At 46.5% G+C, this 17,216-nt stretch overlaps 1 protein-coding gene and 1 long non-coding RNA gene across 3 annotated transcripts in view; one reads left to right on the plus strand and one right to left on the minus strand.

Moving 5' to 3' along the window:
• LOC310769600 overlaps nt 1-11,652 on the minus strand; it is a 30,589-nt gene extending 18,937 nt beyond the window's left edge. The window contains exon 1 of the long non-coding RNA XR_014551722.1: nt 11,394-11,652. This is a non-coding gene — a long non-coding RNA (uncharacterized lncRNA). The remainder of the gene's footprint in view (nt 1-11,393) is intronic.
• Nucleotides 26-14,171, plus strand: CALML6 (calmodulin like 6). Of its 2 annotated transcripts, none has more exons than XM_083629035.1 (5): nt 26-327; nt 7,068-7,242; nt 8,520-8,664; nt 9,434-9,534; nt 13,476-14,171. In XM_083629035.1, exons 1-5 carry the CDS (start codon nt 277-279, stop codon nt 13,520-13,522), a joined length of 519 nt encoding a protein of 172 aa, XP_083485161.1. In that variant the 5' UTR covers nt 26-276; the 3' UTR covers nt 13,523-14,171. The 2 variants fall into 2 exon arrangements, with proteins under 2 accessions (XP_083485161.1, XP_083485162.1); XM_083629036.1 differs by lacking the exon at nt 26-327 and adding an exon at nt 1,194-1,367.
• Nucleotides 14,172-17,216: the final 3,045 nt, after the last annotated feature.

Consider the following 17,216-nt stretch of genomic DNA (forward strand, 5'->3'; position numbering starts at 1 on the left):
ATGTACTTTGGTGGAAAAAGTCCAGAAGGGAAATAATTACAAATTGGAAGGAAAGGATCTCTTTTTGCTATCTTTCTCATTCCCCTGCAGCTGTAGCTATTTTCTCGTTCCATTCTTTGAAATGTATGGGTGTTTTTTTGTTTGTTTTTTTAAAAAAACCTCTTTGTCCTAAAAAGAGCCTTTAGAAGCAGCGAGAGTGCTTCCATTCACTTATTTCCACATCGCCAGAATGTTGTGAGGGCCTTACTTTATGAAGCAAATAATGCAATCCTAGAGATGTCTGCTCAGATGTACACTCCCATTGAGTCCAGTGGAGCTTACTTCCAGGTAAGCACGCTGAGGATTGCAGCTTAACATCACAATCCAAAACACAGCTCATATATGAAGGGTTGGGGAATGGTTCTTGAACACAGTATAGCATAAAATCATTGAACTGTAGAGCTGCAAGGGACCCCGAGAGTCATCTAGTCCAACCCCCTGCAATGCAGGAATCTCAACTTTAGCATCCATGACAGATGGCCATCCAGCCTCTGCTTAAAAGCCTTCAAGGAAGGAGAATCCACTGCCTCTTGTAGGAGTCTGTTCCACTGTCCTGAGTCTTCTTCCTCCTGCCCAATTTACATTTGTAAGCTCCTTGGGAGCAGGGAGCTGTTGCAGTCCTTTCACCTGCACCACTCTTTGTTAAAACAAAAGCCAAACACCCCCGCCTCTGCCTTATTATTCATATACAGTGGTACCTCAGGTTAAGTACTTAATTTGTTCCGGAGGTCCATTCTTAACCTGAAACTGTTCTTAACCTGAAGCACCACTTTAGCTAATGGGGCCTCCCGCTGCAGCGCAATTTCTGTTCTCATCCTGAAGCAAAGTTCTTAACCCGAGGTACTATTTCTGGGTTAGCGGAGTCTGTAACCTGAAGCGTATGTAACCTGAAGCGTCAGTAACCTGAGGTACCACTGTAAATGCTTTTACAAAGAACTCAGAGAGAGAGAGAGAGAGAGAGAGAGAGAGAGAGAGAGAGAGAGAGAGAGAGAATGTGAAGTAGGGGAGACATTTTTGAATGAACAAAATGGGCTTTTCTTCCTCACCATTGTGACCACACAAAATAGCCATCGAAGTTGCCTTGTAGCCAGGGGGCCTCTGGGACGCAGCAGCAGGTGCTGTTGAGAAGGAAGAACCCTCCAGAAATAGGGCTCCCTCCACCTTCACTTCCATAAAAGGTTGCCAAGAGACTTATCCCCCTGGGTCCTGAGTGCTGAGCACTTTTTCTCTAGCTGTAAAAGGGAGTGACTTCATGCCCTGTCCTCGTGCTCAACTCCTCCACCGGCACACTCACCTTCTCGAAGCAGTTCGAAAACACCAAGAAAATGGTGAGTCTTCTTTTACCTGGAATTTCCGCAACTTTGAATTAACTTGAATTATGCTTTCAGAACTGGGGAGTGTTTTGTGGCTCAGTGGTTGGAGCACCTGCTCTGCATGCTGGTTCAATTCTCAGCATCTTCAAATAGGGCTGGGAATGTCCTCTGACTAACAACCTGGAGAGATGCTGCCAGTCCGTGTGGACAGTGCAGAGTTAGATGGACCAATGGTCTGATTTAGCTTAAGGCAGCTTCCTATGTGGGTAGAGCATCACTGGTAGAGCAGCCGCATGGCATGCAAAAGGTCTCAGGTTCAACCCCTGGCATCTCCAGGTAGGACTGGGAGAGACTCCCTGCCTGAAATCCTGAAGAGCTGCTGCTCACCAGTGTAGGCATTACTGAGCTAAATGGATAGAAAGTTCTGACAATATAAGGCAGCTTCTTCTGCCCCTAACTGGAGGTTTCCTGTTGCACTGAACAAGTGAAATGGGGATAGAGGGACATTGTCCCTCTGCCTTTTCCACAAAGTAGTGGACTTTGCAGTACGTTTAGGAAGGTTAGCAAAAGATCTTTAGAGGGTCGAACAGGACCCCTTCCTTTAATGCCTTTAGATAGAACAAGTGTTAACCAAGCTCACGGAAAAGATCTCTCAATGTCTATTTAACAGCCTTTGCTAAATGGAACCTCTGTGGCAGACCTCTAGATATCATCACCAGAAAACCTGAGCTTCTCAGAGGAGGTTATCTAGCTTTTGATTATTTGCTTTTATAGGCAAATCTCCCAAATGTAGGACTAAATAGATTTTTTAAAATTTGATGCAGCAAAGAAACAAACAGAAGAACAACACTTTTAATATATTATTCAAATGTTCTCCACAAATCAGACCAGTAACAAAGTATTGCTGTTGTTGGGATATTGAGGGGGGGGCAGGGTGTATTATGCAGCAATAGGGTATTCGTGGTGCATTTATACAGGGCCAGTCATGCCCCCCCTTACTAGTTTGCCGTCTGCAGGGGCAATTATTGCACTGTAGCAAACAACAAACCAAAAAATAAACTGGAATATTTGTGGCATGAAAAGTTACAGGATTTCAACAGGTCACACAGCGTGATTGGAAATGCAGCACTATGTCTACCCAAAAACTTGGCAGGTGCACACTGTTTTGGAAGCAAGGATATTGCACAACCACCTTGATACCATCATTACTACAAATCATTGTGAACCCACCATAAAATCTAAACCTTCACCCATAACTAGAGTTCTCCTGTCCATTCATCCACCTCCTTCTCCAGGGCGCTATATAATCTGTATGAGGCTCAAGCAGACAAATTCATTCTCTCCAACATTCTGAGACGGCTGAAGAACACTCAGTGTGCTTATTCCTTTCTGGGCTGCTTGTCTGAGAGAGTGGGGTTTGTGTGTGTGTGTGTGTGTGTGTGTGTGTACTTTTTGCTTATTTTATTATTTTAATGCTTGGTGGCACAGATTTGGCACTGTTTTTGCTGGCACGGGAGCACTGTGTTTGCAATCAGAGGGATTGATAGAGGACTTTTCACCAGTCCAGCTATTCAGGGGTGGGTGTGCATGTAGCAGCTTCATATTCAACTTCCGGGCTTCAATATTGAAGGGGGTCCAAAAACATGTGGTTGTATCTAATTAAGTGCTACTGAGAGTAGACTCATTGAAATCAATGGTCATGATCTAACTTGGGTCTGCTGATTGTCTTGCCCCTGAGAATGTGATCCCAACCAATCAGAGATCACATAGTGTAGGTGTGGGAAACCCTTAGCCCTCCAGCTGTTGTTGAACTACAACTCCCATCAGCCCTAGCAAGCCTGGCCAATGATTATGGGAGTGGCAGCTCAGCAACATTTGGAAGGCCAAAGGCTCCCCTTGATGGATTAAATGTGATGTGGTGCTATGTAGCCAATCAGATTTGGGCATGCGATGACATCACAAAGCCGATTCAAAGTGGCAGCAATGTTGCCTGGTTGGATATCTGGCTCATTCTGGAAGGATGAGCCATTCAGCCCATTTCGCATCCCATTCTCAAATTACTGAAAGAGGACTATATTCCCACCACCACCAAAAAGGCCCACCCTCATTTAAACTCATTTTTGCCAGCAGTGCTTTCAAAGCATTGGGTGACTACAGTTAATGGGGAAAGTCCAATCAAAGTTCAGAACTTCAAAGTTCCCTTGATATATCAATGAAAGAGCATGCCTATTATTACTAATATCTTCCTGGATTTCTTTTTAATAAACCAAGTGCTTTCTCAAGCAGGGATCTGATATCCCAAGCACCTTTCTCTAAAGAACAATCAATCATATTTATTATAATTGTTGCAAACCACGCAGATGATGTGTTGCTGTAGCAACAATTACCTTCAGCGCTTCTCCTTCCCAAACAGTTTCTGTTTTCTCAGTCTTCAATGAAATAAAAAAAACCTCATTCATGGGATGCCAGGGGTACACAGTCTCCCCCTGGGAGCAGCGATACCCTCAGATATATATTTTTCTACAGGAAAGTGGGAGAGAGGAGTGTTAAAGGACACAATCCTGACCCCAGTTTTAAAAAGTGGGTTGTAGGCAACATTAGTCCTGCTCAGAATAGACCTGCTGAAATTAATGGACCTTAATTAGTCATGCTCATTAATTGCAATAATCTGGGTCAGACCGACCCTGTGCCCCCAAATACTATCAGAATCACCACTCTTTGCAGTTAATGACTAACCCACCACTGACCTCCCATTCCTCTTGTTCTTCCTTGCCCCCGCCTCTCTTACAAACATATATTTATTTCACCGGCACACTCTCCCCACTTGTTCACCACAGCAACTGGTATATGGAGGCATCTTGCCTCCGACAGCACAGGCAGAACACAGTCTGTATATTCACTATAACTTTAAAGCACATTCGAAACACATTCTGTCCTCCAAAGAATTCTGGGCATTGTAAGTTCACCCCTCCGAGTGTCGCAATTTCCCAGCAACCCCCTTAACAAACTACAGTGCCCAGAATTCTTTGAGGGAAAGAATTACGTCCTTGGGTTCTAGATCAGTTGGTTAGAGCATGGTGCTGAGAATGTCAAGGTCGCAGGTTCCATCCCCATATGGGACAACGGCATATTCCTGCATTGCAGGGGGGGTTGGACTTGATAATGCTCCAGGTCCCTTCCAACTCTATGATTCTATGAAAGCACGTGCTCTGAATATGCTTAAAAGGCTTAGTGTGTACACAGCCCATGTGGCTAGCAGCCACTGTTAGCCTAACCCTCTTCCAAAGCCATCCAAATTGCCATGGCTTCTTGGGGGAGCAAATTCCCTAAGTTTAGCTATGTGTGCAGGGTGAAGAAATCAGTTTCCTTGGCCTGCACTTGAATCTTCCAAAATACTGCTTTAGAATCATAGAATCATAGAGTTGGAAGAGACCACAAGGGCCATCGAGTCCAACTCCCTGCCAAGCAGGAAACACCATCAGAGCAATCCTGACATATGGTTGTCAAGCCTCTGCTTAAAGACCTCCAAAGAAGGAGACTCCACCACACTCCTTGGCAGCAAATTCCACTGTCGAACAGCTCTTACTGTCAGGAAGTTCTTCCTAATGTTTAGGTGGAATCTTGTTTCTTGTAGTTTGGAACCATTGCTCCGTGTCCGCTTCTCTGGAGCAGCAGAAAACAACCTTTCTCCCTCCTCTATGTGACATCCTTTTATATATTTGAACATGGTTATCATATCACCCCTTAACCTCCTCTTCTCCAGGCTAAACATGCCCAGCTCCCTTAGCCGTTCCTCATAAGGCATCATTTCCAGGCCTTTGACCATTTTGGTTGCCCTCCTCTGGACACGTTCCAGTTTGTCAGTGTCCTTCTTGAACTGTGGTGCCCAGAACTGGACACAGTACTCCAGGTGAGGTCTGACCAGAGCAGAATACAGTGGCACTATTACTTCCCTTGCTTTACTGGATAGCTCTGAGTTCTAGTGTTAGGAGTGAGGGAGAAAAACTTCAGAGATTCTCCTCCAGGTGATGCAAGACCAGAGAAAGATGGCAGAGTGTTTGTGGAATTTCCTCCCCCAAGAGGCCCACCTGGCACCAACCTGATTCTTCTTCCACCCCTAGGCAGATATGTTTATTCTCCCATAAATGCCCCCATGCTCTTTAAAAACATTTTCTTTTTTTGTTATATTTCATTTCTGCATCTATTTTTGTGAAATGTCCTAGATGTTGTGCTGAAGGGGATGGTAAACAAACCTTGATCATATATATTGCAGAGGGTTGGACTAGATGACCCTTGGGATCCCCTTCCAACTCTAGAATTCTATTATTTTATCTCCCACACCCCTGGCAACAGCTATGACCAAAAGCAAGACGTATTCCAACAAAGGGCAGATTAAATTGGTACAAGGCTTCCATTAGACTAGATAAATAAATAAATTTGCAGTTATAAACTGGAAATGCCTCCGACCACCCCTTGCTTGAAAATGCTTTGCTGATAATAAAATCATTCTGGGATGGATTGAATAGCGCTCAGGATTCTGAAGCTACACAACACTGCCCTCTGGTGCTTGCTCCTAGTTTGAGTTCAAAATGAACTCTGAAAACAGGTGGCAAACTTTCTCCTCTCTTCTTCCTCCCAGAAGCAATGGCGTGTGTTCCTCTTTACAACAACCCAGTGAGGTGGGCTAAACTGAGAGGCTATCATCTGGTGAATTTCATGGCTGGGTGAACAGCTGTGCCCAGGTCTTAAAAACAAGAAACAAATAGTATTGTGGCAAATTAAGGAAAGACTGGCGAGTTTAATTTTGGCACAAATCACTTAAAAAAATAAAAATTTAAAACTAAAAAAAAAAAATCGGGGCACAAATCACACATGGTGGAGGGCTACTGATGTTTTGTCCATGGTGAAAACAAAGGGAAATGGAGTTGTTATTATTATTATGTCTACTAAAAAGGTAAAGGACCCCTGACAGTTAAGTCCAGTCGCAAAAGACTCTGGGGTTGCGGCACTCATCTCATTCTATAGGCCGAGGGAGCTGGCGTTTGTCTGCAGACAGCTTCCGGGTCATGTGGCCAGCATTATAAGTCACTTCTGGCAAACCAGAGCAGCGCACGGAAACGCCGTTGCCCTTCCTGTTGGAGTGGTACCTATTTATCTACTTGCACTTGATGTGCTTTCAAACTGCTAGGTTACATTATATATATATTTCATTATATATACGGTATTACATTATATATGTAATATATAATGATAATGATGGTGCCAGGCGAGCGTCCCTGGGGAGAGCATTCCACAAAAGGGAAGCCACCACAGAAAAGGCCCATTCCTGTGTTGCAGAAAGTACAGTGATATTTATTTGCTTAGGGAAGAGGTGAGGAAATATTTTCAGTCTGAGACAACCTTTTCTTTTTTTGGTGGGGGGGGGGGGGAGAGAGCAAATGCCAGTGTCTTGCTCTGTGTGTGTGTGTGTGTCAAGGTCTACAAAAGTACAAAAAGGGACAACTCTCCTGAAACAGGCAAACAAGACATGAACATGCTCTGTGGGCATGGAATCCTGGCTGGTTGGCAGGGACAGGGCAGCACAGATCCCTGGAGGGAATGGAATGCAGTACCGTGGGAAAGGAGGTTGGCTGGGGCCCCCTGAATAGGAACACTACCCAAGGCATTGTTTTGTCACCCAGGCCCCAGTCGCTTAATGCCTCTCTTCACCTGCAGTCAATCGCCCTGACGCCGGAGCAGATCACCGAGTACAAGGGCATCTTTGAGATGTTTGACGAAGAGGGGAACGGCTTGGTGAAAACGGATGAGCTGGAGAGGCTCATGAGCCTGATTGGCATCAACCCCACCAAGAGAGAGCTGGCAACGATGGCAAAGGATGTGGACAAAGACAGTAAGGATTCCCCGTCTGGCCTGGCTTTTCAGAAAGAATTCTGGCCCCCAAATCTAACAGGGCTGTGGGAAGAGAGAGAGTTTGTGTTTATCAATCTATCTGGGAAGGGCGACAGCTCAGAGGTAGAGCATTTGCTCTTCATGCCCAAGGGCCCAAGTCCAATTCCTGGTGTCTCCTGGGAGAGACAACCCTGCCGTGCTGCCAGTCAGCATCAACAGTGGTGAGCTTAATGAACCAACGGCCTGACTCAGCATAAGGGCGCGCCGTATTATCTTGCTATATACATAAAAATGTAAGACATTGTCACGCTCTGCAGTTTGCATAGCTGCTGAGAGGCAGCCACTCCAACTGCAGCATGAGGAACGGCAGGCTGGCCCAGCCAAGTCGTTTAACAGAGGGGGAGAGCCACTCTGAAACACCTCCCACTTCTGGTAAACACGCTTGTGGTGAGGTTTAACGGAGGCGAAGAAAGTGCTTTACACAGCGGCTTAGCAGGCCACTCTGAAGCACCTCCTCCTTTAAAAGGGGTGGAGCTTGGTGCCAGCTATGAGGGGGGATAGGTGAGGGTATGGTGCAAAGTGGGGTTGGGGATTGGTCAGGTGTGTGGGAAAGGCAAAGAGCTTGGCGAGTGGAGCAAATGGGCAGTAGCATCTCTCTCTCTCTATCTCTCTCTCTCTCTCTCTGTGTGTGTGTGTGTGTTACACATACGTTCTATTTTTCTCTTCCCCTGCCCACACACATTGGTTTGCAATTCCCAACCATTCCTCCCAGTAAAAGGAGCCTATTTATAATGGTACCCTCAAGGCAGGACTGTGTGGCAGACCAGGCAGAGGGAGGAGGCAGCCGGGTACACTTGCCCCGGACCTTGGAGGGTTAAGCCAGCCAGGGCCCCCCACTAGGGGCTTACTGGTCTTACACTGTCATGCCAAGATCAAGACTCCTGCCCCAGACCTCAGACAAGCTCTGCACAGGCCTGGTACAAATGTCTGTGGCCCTATGCGAAAAGAATGAGCAGAAAGCATCCCAAAGTGCAGCAAAGTCTAAAATGTCCAGAGTCTAAAATCACCAGTGGGACTTACTTTTGCATAAGCACAGCCAACGTAAAATCTGCACCTACTGTTTTGCATCCACTGCCCCTGGTCCTGACCACCACTGACATGTGTCCCTCGGACAGCTGTCCAGAAGGGAATGTTTTCGACCCTTGGGTTGAAAAAGAAGTGGCTTATAGGAATGCATTAATGGATTCCAGAAGTCCTTCCTTCCTTTTCTTCCCCTAGACAAAGGCACCTTCAACTGTGATGGGTTCCTGGTTTTGATGGGGATTTACCACGAAAAGTCAAAAAACCAGGATGAAGAGCTAAGGGCAGCTTTCAAGGTCTTTGATCAGGAGCACAAAGGCTACATTGACTGGAACACCTTGAAGTAAGTGAGCAGAAGACAGGGCAAAGGAGGGCGGGCGTTGCCAAATCTCCCGTCCAAGTTTGCTATTCACATCCACACTGTTTAAAGCACATGCCTTTGGCCCAGAGAATCCTGGGGATTGTAGTTTAAGGGTGCTGGGAGTTGTAGCTCTGTGAAGGGTAAACTACAGTTCCCATGTGGTTGTGGTTGTTTTGGTGGGGAAGCTGTGTGCTTTAAACGTAGGGTATGTATGTGAGCCCAGCCTCCGTTCTGTACAGACTAGGAAAATGCATAAGAACATGAGATGAGTTTGCTGGATCAGTCCAGATGCCACAAGCAGGACCCGAGCACAATGGCATTCTGTGCATCTGCCATTTTCAGGAATTGGAGGAAGAATATAGCCATCGTTCTGGTTTTGATAGGCATTTACCTTGAAGAAACCAGGATGAAGAGTTAAGAGCGGAATTCCCAGATTTGTAGGAATTGTAGTTTACCCCTCCCACAGCCTTCTATTCCACGAATTTGTCCAGTCCTCTTTTCAAGCCACCCAGTATTCATCCTGGCCCGGAGCAATCTAATTCCGCTCATCCAAAATGACATCTGTGATGGTTGTCATGTTGGCGGCCATCACTGCCTCTTGTGGGAGTGAGTTCCATGGATTAAATATGTGCTGCATGAATTGAATGGATCTATAGCTCTTTGTGAGTGAAGGTAAAGCAGAACCTCCATGTTCAGAGGCAGCATACCAGATAGTGCACAACCATGCCTTACCGTGGCCTCTGCCCTTTAGGTACGTGCTGATGAACGCTGGGGAGCCGCTGAACGAACAGGAAGCAGAACTCATGATGAAAGAAGCTGACAAAGACGGGGATGGGACCATTGACTACGAAGGTATCAGAAATGCATGGGGAGTTAGAAGGGAGGTACAGTCAGCCATATAGAATCATTCATAGAATCATAGACCTGTAGAGCTGGAAGGGACCCTGAGGATCTAGCCCAACCCCCTGCAACGCAGGAATCTGCAGCTGTCCAACATGAGGATCAAACCTGCAACCTTCGCGTTATCAGCACCATGCTCTAACCAACTGAGCCACATCAGCACCCCTATCTTTTTGTTCAAAATACAGCATTAATGAAATATGTACACACAATCTAACAATTGGCAAGACTTCCACAGTTCTGCCACCTCCTCCTCCTAAATCTCTTATCACCAATGCAACATGGTCTTACTTGACATGGGCTTTGTGGATTGCATTTTTATTTTTCTCTTTAAGAATTTTGGCGTTTTAATGAACATTCCATAGCCCATCCGTAGCCGAGTCAATGGTTCAAGACTGCTCAACCTAAATCCAGCAAGCCCACAGTTCGTACACATTTTGTGTGCACACACTGTGCAATACTGTACATGCCTACTCAGAAGTAATGCCCATTGAGTTCAATGGGACATAAAGCAACAGCAACTCCCCCCCCCCCCGCTCGCCCATTGCACACCTTGGTCTGTAGAGTTTACAGAGTACAACAGGTATTTGGCTACACCCTCTGAGATACCACCACCTGACTCTACTGTCCCTGCCATTATTTTGCACATATCCTGAACTCAATTTCCTAACCAATTTCCTAGTAGGATGTTTGACTTGCAACACAGATAATCCTAGGAAGCACCATCACAGTTTTGCAGACCTTCCAGCAGATGGCAGTATAGTGCATCAATTTGACATTAGTCAGTATTTGATAAATTGCAGCGTGTGCCACTTTTCCTTTTCTTAAAGCAACTGTCCCTTAATTTGCTTTCACAAAATACATGGCAAGGATCTAAAGACCGTTCTTGCATTGCAGGAGGGTGTGTGGTGGTTGCTGCCCAATCGTTTGATCCCACAGGTTGTGGTATAGTGGTTAAAGCGTTGGAATAAAACCTGGGGGAGACTAGGGTTCAAACCCCCATTTGGGTGACCTTGGGGCCAGTCACTGCCTCTCAGCCTAACCTGCCTCACAGGGTTGTTATGAGGATTAAATGGGGGCGGGGGTGGGGGAGAAACTATGTATGCAACCTTGAGCTCCTTGGAAGGAAAGGTAGGATATAAATGCAATAAATAAATTGAAAACAATGCTTGGATTACTACAGAAACGTGGTTGTGGCTTTTGGTGGTGCAGACAGCGGCGTAGAGATGGTATTATCTAGCAGGAGGTTCCTTAGACAGTTTCCCCCAAAGATCAACTGAGCATGTTGCCCACCCCCAAGATCATGTATGGACAAGAATGTCTGGCTCGGAGGCACTCTCCAACCAAGGATGTCCCTGTACATGTTTGTTTCAGAGCAGCAAATGGAGGGGTGCTCTTTCTGCCTCTGCAAGACCCATCCAGGCTAAGGATACAGCTTGCCTGCACCCTGACCACATGGAAAGTCTCATTAATATGACCAAAATCTCTCTGGCTTTGACTCCAGAGACTTGGGGTTCTCAGTGCCCATCCTTAGGGTCTGACACCCTTAAATCTCTTGGCCATTCATTTAGGACTGGCCCTGTCAAACAGGCAGCCCCCTACAAGGTTACTCAGAAGGTCATGTGTCCCCTCCCCCTGGCTAAAAAGATATTCCCCACTCCAGGAGTAGTATGAGGCACTGACCATTTCCACATTGGCAAAGGAGAAGGAATACATTAACTCCCAAAGAGGAAGATGACATATATTTGAATAAGATACACATATGTAGAGATTCACACTTTGCAATAACTACTATGCACAATGCATCTCACCATAGCAGGAAAGATTGTGACTGGGTCCCCCATATGTCCTCTTTGGTTTGCTGTCCAGGTGCTCATTGTTGGTGGAAGACCTCTATTTGGGTGATGTTTCAGTGGCTGCAGCTGGCTCCATTCACCCACACCTGGCTGCCATTTCTGGATTTCTATGCTCTAGAGAAAAAAGCAAACTATTGTCACGGAGTGGTTGGAAACAGAGGAATGGGGGGAGGAACCAGCTGAGGAACACTCCCCCCCCACACACACACAAGGGAAGAAGGCTCAAAGCCTGGGGAGTGGTAGTCAGACAAGGATGAGAGGTCAGAGGGAAAAGGGGGGAAAGACCAGGAAGAGAAGGTATCAGGAGCTGAAGAGGTAACAGAGCTTAGTGAGCTGGGAGAGTCTGTAGCAGAAAGAAGTCCAGAATCAGAGGCAGAAGCTGAAGCAGGAAAGTGAGGGAAGAGGTGCCAAGAGGCAGAGATGAGTCAGGCTGGTACAGAGTCATGGGTGTCTCCCCCTCCTACTGCGACAAGCCCCCTTCTGTCCTGGTCTCCCAGAACTAAAAGAGGTATGAAAAGGGCAGAGGAGAGGTTGGTTGCACCCAGGCGCAGTCTCTGATTGCTTGGGGAATGACCTGGAGAGGAGGGGACTTAGACAGCTGCGAGAAGGCGGGGACGTTCAGACTTATCAACTGGTTTTCATGGAGTTAGTCCACCCGGAATGAGCTACTCTGCTCATTAAGTCTAACACACAACCAAGTCTGCAGAAATAGTGTTTTGCTAATAAATAGTTAAATCCGACTGTAAACTGTGTGATTACTTACCAGCATTTTCCTGTGACAACTATTCAGGCAGGGTTCTTGAAGGTAGGTTGCAGTCTGAGCGCCTGGAGCTAGGAGGCAGAAGGAAGGGCTCACTAACAAGGCAGAAGGAAGTCAGAAGGTCTGCAAGTCTTATATCTCTCTTAAGCTGCTGACTGGCCCCTTCAGCGTCACCTGATTTCCCAGGCCACACGGACCATGCACTGTTGGAGCAAACTTGCAGCAGGCCCCATTCACACCATACATTCAAAGCACTGTAATTCTCCCAAAGAATTCTGGGAGTTGTCATTTGTTAAGGGTGCCTAGAGCCATTAAAACACCCCTCACAGAGTCGAGTGCTTTAGCAACCAATCCCTCTTCCCAGGGAATTCTGGGAATTGTAACGCTGAAGGGGATAGAGCTTGTCTCCTAACAATTTGCAGCATGCTTAACAAATGACAGCTCCCAAAAAAAATTTTGGCGGGGAAGCCGTGGCTGTTTAAAGTGAACATGGCCAAACTCTGGGAGATAAGGGCCTGACCGGCAGGACTCTACACAACACCCAGGCCTACCTCAAACATGGCAGAACAATGACTGGCTGGTGCTGATGGTCAGGCCTACCAGCGCAGGCCTCCATGTGAAAAGAATGGGTGGTACCTATCGAGTGTAATGCTTGCTAATAAGTGGCTTGGACTCAGATTACCAGAAAGATCGTATCTCCCTTTATGAACCTGCCCATGTGCTAAGATTCTCAGGCGAGCACCCTGTCTTGGTCCCATTCACATCAGACGCACAGTTGGTGGTGACATGATAGAGTGAGCCTTTTCTGTGGCTGCTCCCAGATTGTGGGATTCTCTCCTCCCAGCTAGACTGAAGATCTAATCAGGCAGGCCTTTGAAAAGGTGCAGATGATGTTGACCAATGGACCAACCATTGGGACTACATTTATATACCAACTTTATCTCCCAAGCAGCTCAGGGTTCTCCTCCTCCCCTTTTCATTCTCACCACAACCCTGTGAGGTAGGTTAAGAGATTTACCCAAGGTCACCCAGTGAGTTTCATGGCCGAGTGGGGATTTGAAACCTGGTATCCTACAGGTCATAGCTTGGAGAAGTGTGCTATAAATACATTGCATGTAATAAACAAACAAGCCCCACTGAGCTCAGCAGGGCTTACGTCTCTTGAATTTGTGTTTGAAAATACAGCAGAAAGTTAAGAAATGGGCAAGGGGAGGAAGAAAAACGACCAATTCCACCTTCTTCCTAGTAAATATCTATGTTTGTTTTTCCCCTTCTAGAGTTTGTGGCGATGATGACCGGCGAATCATTTAAATTGACCCAATAAGGCCCACTGGAAGAAATTAATTCTTGATGTCAGACTCCCGTCCCTCCACCCAAGCGACTTTCCTGTTTGCAATGTAAATAGACAAAAGGGGCAAGTCTCACAATGTCTGTAGGTAAAATAAAAAATATTGGTGTACAGATCTCCACATCCCTACAGCAAGACGTTTGCAAGCAAAGAGGGGTGAGGGAAATCCCGTCCCAGCGTGTATCTTCATGACAGAGTTAAAACAGGTTTAAAAGTGTAATTCGGTTGTTCTGCAAAAAGAGCCAGGCTAAGCCACTTTACCAGATGATTCTCCTTCAGCTACAATTCCCATAATTCTTCAGAGAAGACCCCGGAACTCCGACAGGCATCTACCCCATACAAAGTTAGCATAGCTTTAAGGCTGTGTACTCACAATACTTTTAAAGCACATTATTTCCCCCAAAGAATCCTGTGAGCTGCAGTTAACCGTGCTGGGACTTGTAGCTATGTGAGGGGTAAACTACAGCTCTCAGGAATCTTCATGGGAAATAATGTGCTTTCAATGTGCTAGAAATACGTGGTGTGTGCCCAGCTCAAGTTAAATCGCCTTGGGCAGTTGAGGGCTGGAAACTGGACAGATTGCACTTGTTTAAGATTCATATTAATAAAATTTCAATGAAACCAATTTCCGTTTTCTTTACCCCCCAAGTGTGGCTTTTTGGGTAGAATCAGTGAAAGAAATGCAGGCCTGTAAGGCCAGGAACAGATGCAGTTAAATGCTGGAAGATGCAGGACAGATTTTTAAAAGAACTTTTTACGCAGCACATAGTTAAGCTGTGGCACTTGCTCCCACAGGAGGCAGTAATAGCCAACAACTTGGACGGCCTTAAGAGGATTGGACAAATTCTGAGGGGATAAGGTTATTAACAGCTACTAGCCATGATGGCTATTGCTCTACTCCACATTTGGAGGCAGAAATGCTTCTGAATATCAGTTGCTGGAAACCATTCAGGAGGGGAGAAGGTTCTAGTGGTTGGGTCCCGCTTGCAAGCTTCCTCAGAGGCATCTGGCTGACCACTGTGAGAACAGGATGCTGGACTAGATGGGCCATTGGGCCTCATCCAGCAGGCTCATCTTATGACCAACATCTTCCTTACCGTCTTCCTGTGTGAGTCACATGGCCTGAACAAGATTGCAGTGCCCCCCCCCGCACAGTTTTTTTGGTGGGGAGGGAGCGCTTTTTTTCTGGCAAGATCTTGGCACCCAAAATGGCTGCCGGGCCCTCACGTGAGGAATAATAATAATAATAATAATAATAATAATAATAATAATAATAATTTATTATTTGTACCCCGCCCATCTGGCTGGGCTTCCCCAGCCACTCTGGGCGGCTTCCAAAAAAATATTAAAATCCTCTAATACATCAAACATTAAAAGCTTCCCTAAATAGGGCTGCCTTCAGATGTCTTCTAAAAGTCTGATAGTTGTTGTTCTCTTTGACATCTGGTGGGAGGGCGTTCCACAGGGAGGGCGCCACTACTGAGAAGGCCCTCTGCCTGGTTCCCTGTAGCTTGGCTTCTCGCAGTGAGGGAACCGCCAGAAGGCCCTCGGCGCTGGATCTCAGTGTCCGGGCAGAACGATGGGGGTGGAGACGCTCCTTTAGGTATACTGGGCCGAGGCCATTTAGGGCTTTAAAGGTCAGCACCAACACTTTGAATTGTGCTCGGAAACGTACTGGGAGCCAATGTAGGTCTTTTAAGACCGGTGTTATGTGGAAACGGGATGTCCCATCTTCCTGGGACAGCTTGTGCAGTATGCCAGTAGAGAGATTGGCTATGAGGAAGAGACAAACTGAAGCCTGATTCCATCTATATCACTTAATGTTTAGAAATGCTAAATGTCTCCACCTATGAAGGTATCTTACACAGTCTTGCACCATTGTTGCTGGACTATAAGGTCTATCTGTATTGGCATTCCACCTGCTTTTGAAAGACACACCTGTCTTTCAGGACTCACTGTGCACACCAACTCCCTCCTCAAGAGTCTTGCCCAAGGTATTAAAATTCCAAACTGAGCCACTTGTTCCATGATGGCCCCAACACAGATGCAACCATCTACTTGATCTTGCTATCAACCAGCCACAAACAACCATCTGGCAATTCTAAATTTGCATCTGCTTTGCATACAGAAAGCCCGGGTTCAATCCTGCGCATCTCCAGGTAGCGTTGGGAAACACCCATCTCTGAAACCCTGGGGGTGAGGAGGTATTGCTTGGTCAGTTATAGGCCAGGTTTGGGGAACCTTTGGCTCTTCAGATACTGCTGAATTACAACTCCCATTACCCTCATCAAGCATCGCCAATGGCCAGGGATGATGGGAATTGTAGTGAAGCAACATCTGGAAGGCCAAAGGTTCCCCTACACCAGGTATAGGCAATAGAGAGCTAGATGGACTGACTCTGTAACAGCAGCTTGTTATGTTTCGGAGAGAAATAAAAAGAGGAGGGATTAATAGCCAAGTGGTAGAGCAACTGCATGTAACCCACAATCTCCAGTTAAAAGGAACATGTAGCAGATTATAGGAAAGATCTCTCTCAGCTTCAACCCCACAGAACTGCTGCCAGTCAGAGTAAGCAGTACTGGACTAGGAAACTGGCTACAGGACAGCTTAAGAAGTCTCCCAGCCAACTTTTAGCTGAAACTGGCAGCTGCTTCTGTGTAAAAACATGAGATGAAAAGAGATGCAATCATGGATCTCCTCTGCAGTTTGGACTTGAGGCTCTCCAAAATACCAGAAAGGAGGGGGAGCTGCAAGAAAACGTTGCAGTCAGGCGCTCTTGTTCAGTTCCAACTAGCAACACCGTCTCACAATACTCCATTTGTCATTTCCTATCAATTTACTTGCACGTTTCCAAGCCAGTCAGCATTCTAGGCCTATTGAGTATGATCAAACCTTGCTGACCTGGTTTTTTGTTTTCATTTAGCAAGGGGTGCCCCTCTTTAGGGAACCTCCCACAAAAAAAGATGATTTGTACTTCTGCAAATCTCAATAATTCCTCAAGCATACCAGGAGCTCCTCCTCTAGGGCATGGGCGGTGGCACGGTGGCACCATAAGGAATGACGTACACCCTGAACCTCAGTAACAGAGAGAGGCCTTTAAAAGGTTCTCTTTTTTTACACACTGGATTCTCCTTTGCAGGTTGATATACACACATGTGCGACAGCCAAGTCACTTTTGGTCACACCTGCTGAGGGAAATGCAAATCCATTTCGGTCTGGGGAGCTGAAAAGAGAAACAGCCTCCCTCCAGTAGATGGTTGCAATTTCAGCACTTCCCGAGCGCTGGAAAATACCAGGAGGTGTTATGTTTGCGAAAGCCTGCCCAATGTGCTGACGGTAGTGGAAACCCTCCTTCTCTCCTCGGAAGGAGGAAAAGTATCAGGTACCAGCGGCGGTCCCGGTTTGAAACCAGAGCTCTCCAGGGACAATGAAAGATTCGAATAGGAGGAAAGGCTCAAGATCTCTGAAAGGTTACTGATGTTATTCTTAGAACAGCATTTCGATTTGATGGCTAAAATACCCATGGGCTGCCAGAGAGAGCTTGGGAGAAATGCGGGGGGGGGGGGCACTACACCCTGGGCCCAGGCAGTGTTGGGCATAGGATCCTCCAACCAATGAAGCCGGTCCATTAGGGGGTACAGGGCATTGCCCCACCAATGTCACTGTCCTT

The sequence above is a fragment of the Podarcis filfolensis genome, assembly GCF_964270895.1.
Source record: "Podarcis filfolensis genome assembly, chromosome: 8".
NCBI lineage: Eukaryota > Metazoa > Chordata > Lepidosauria > Squamata > Lacertidae > Podarcis > Podarcis filfolensis.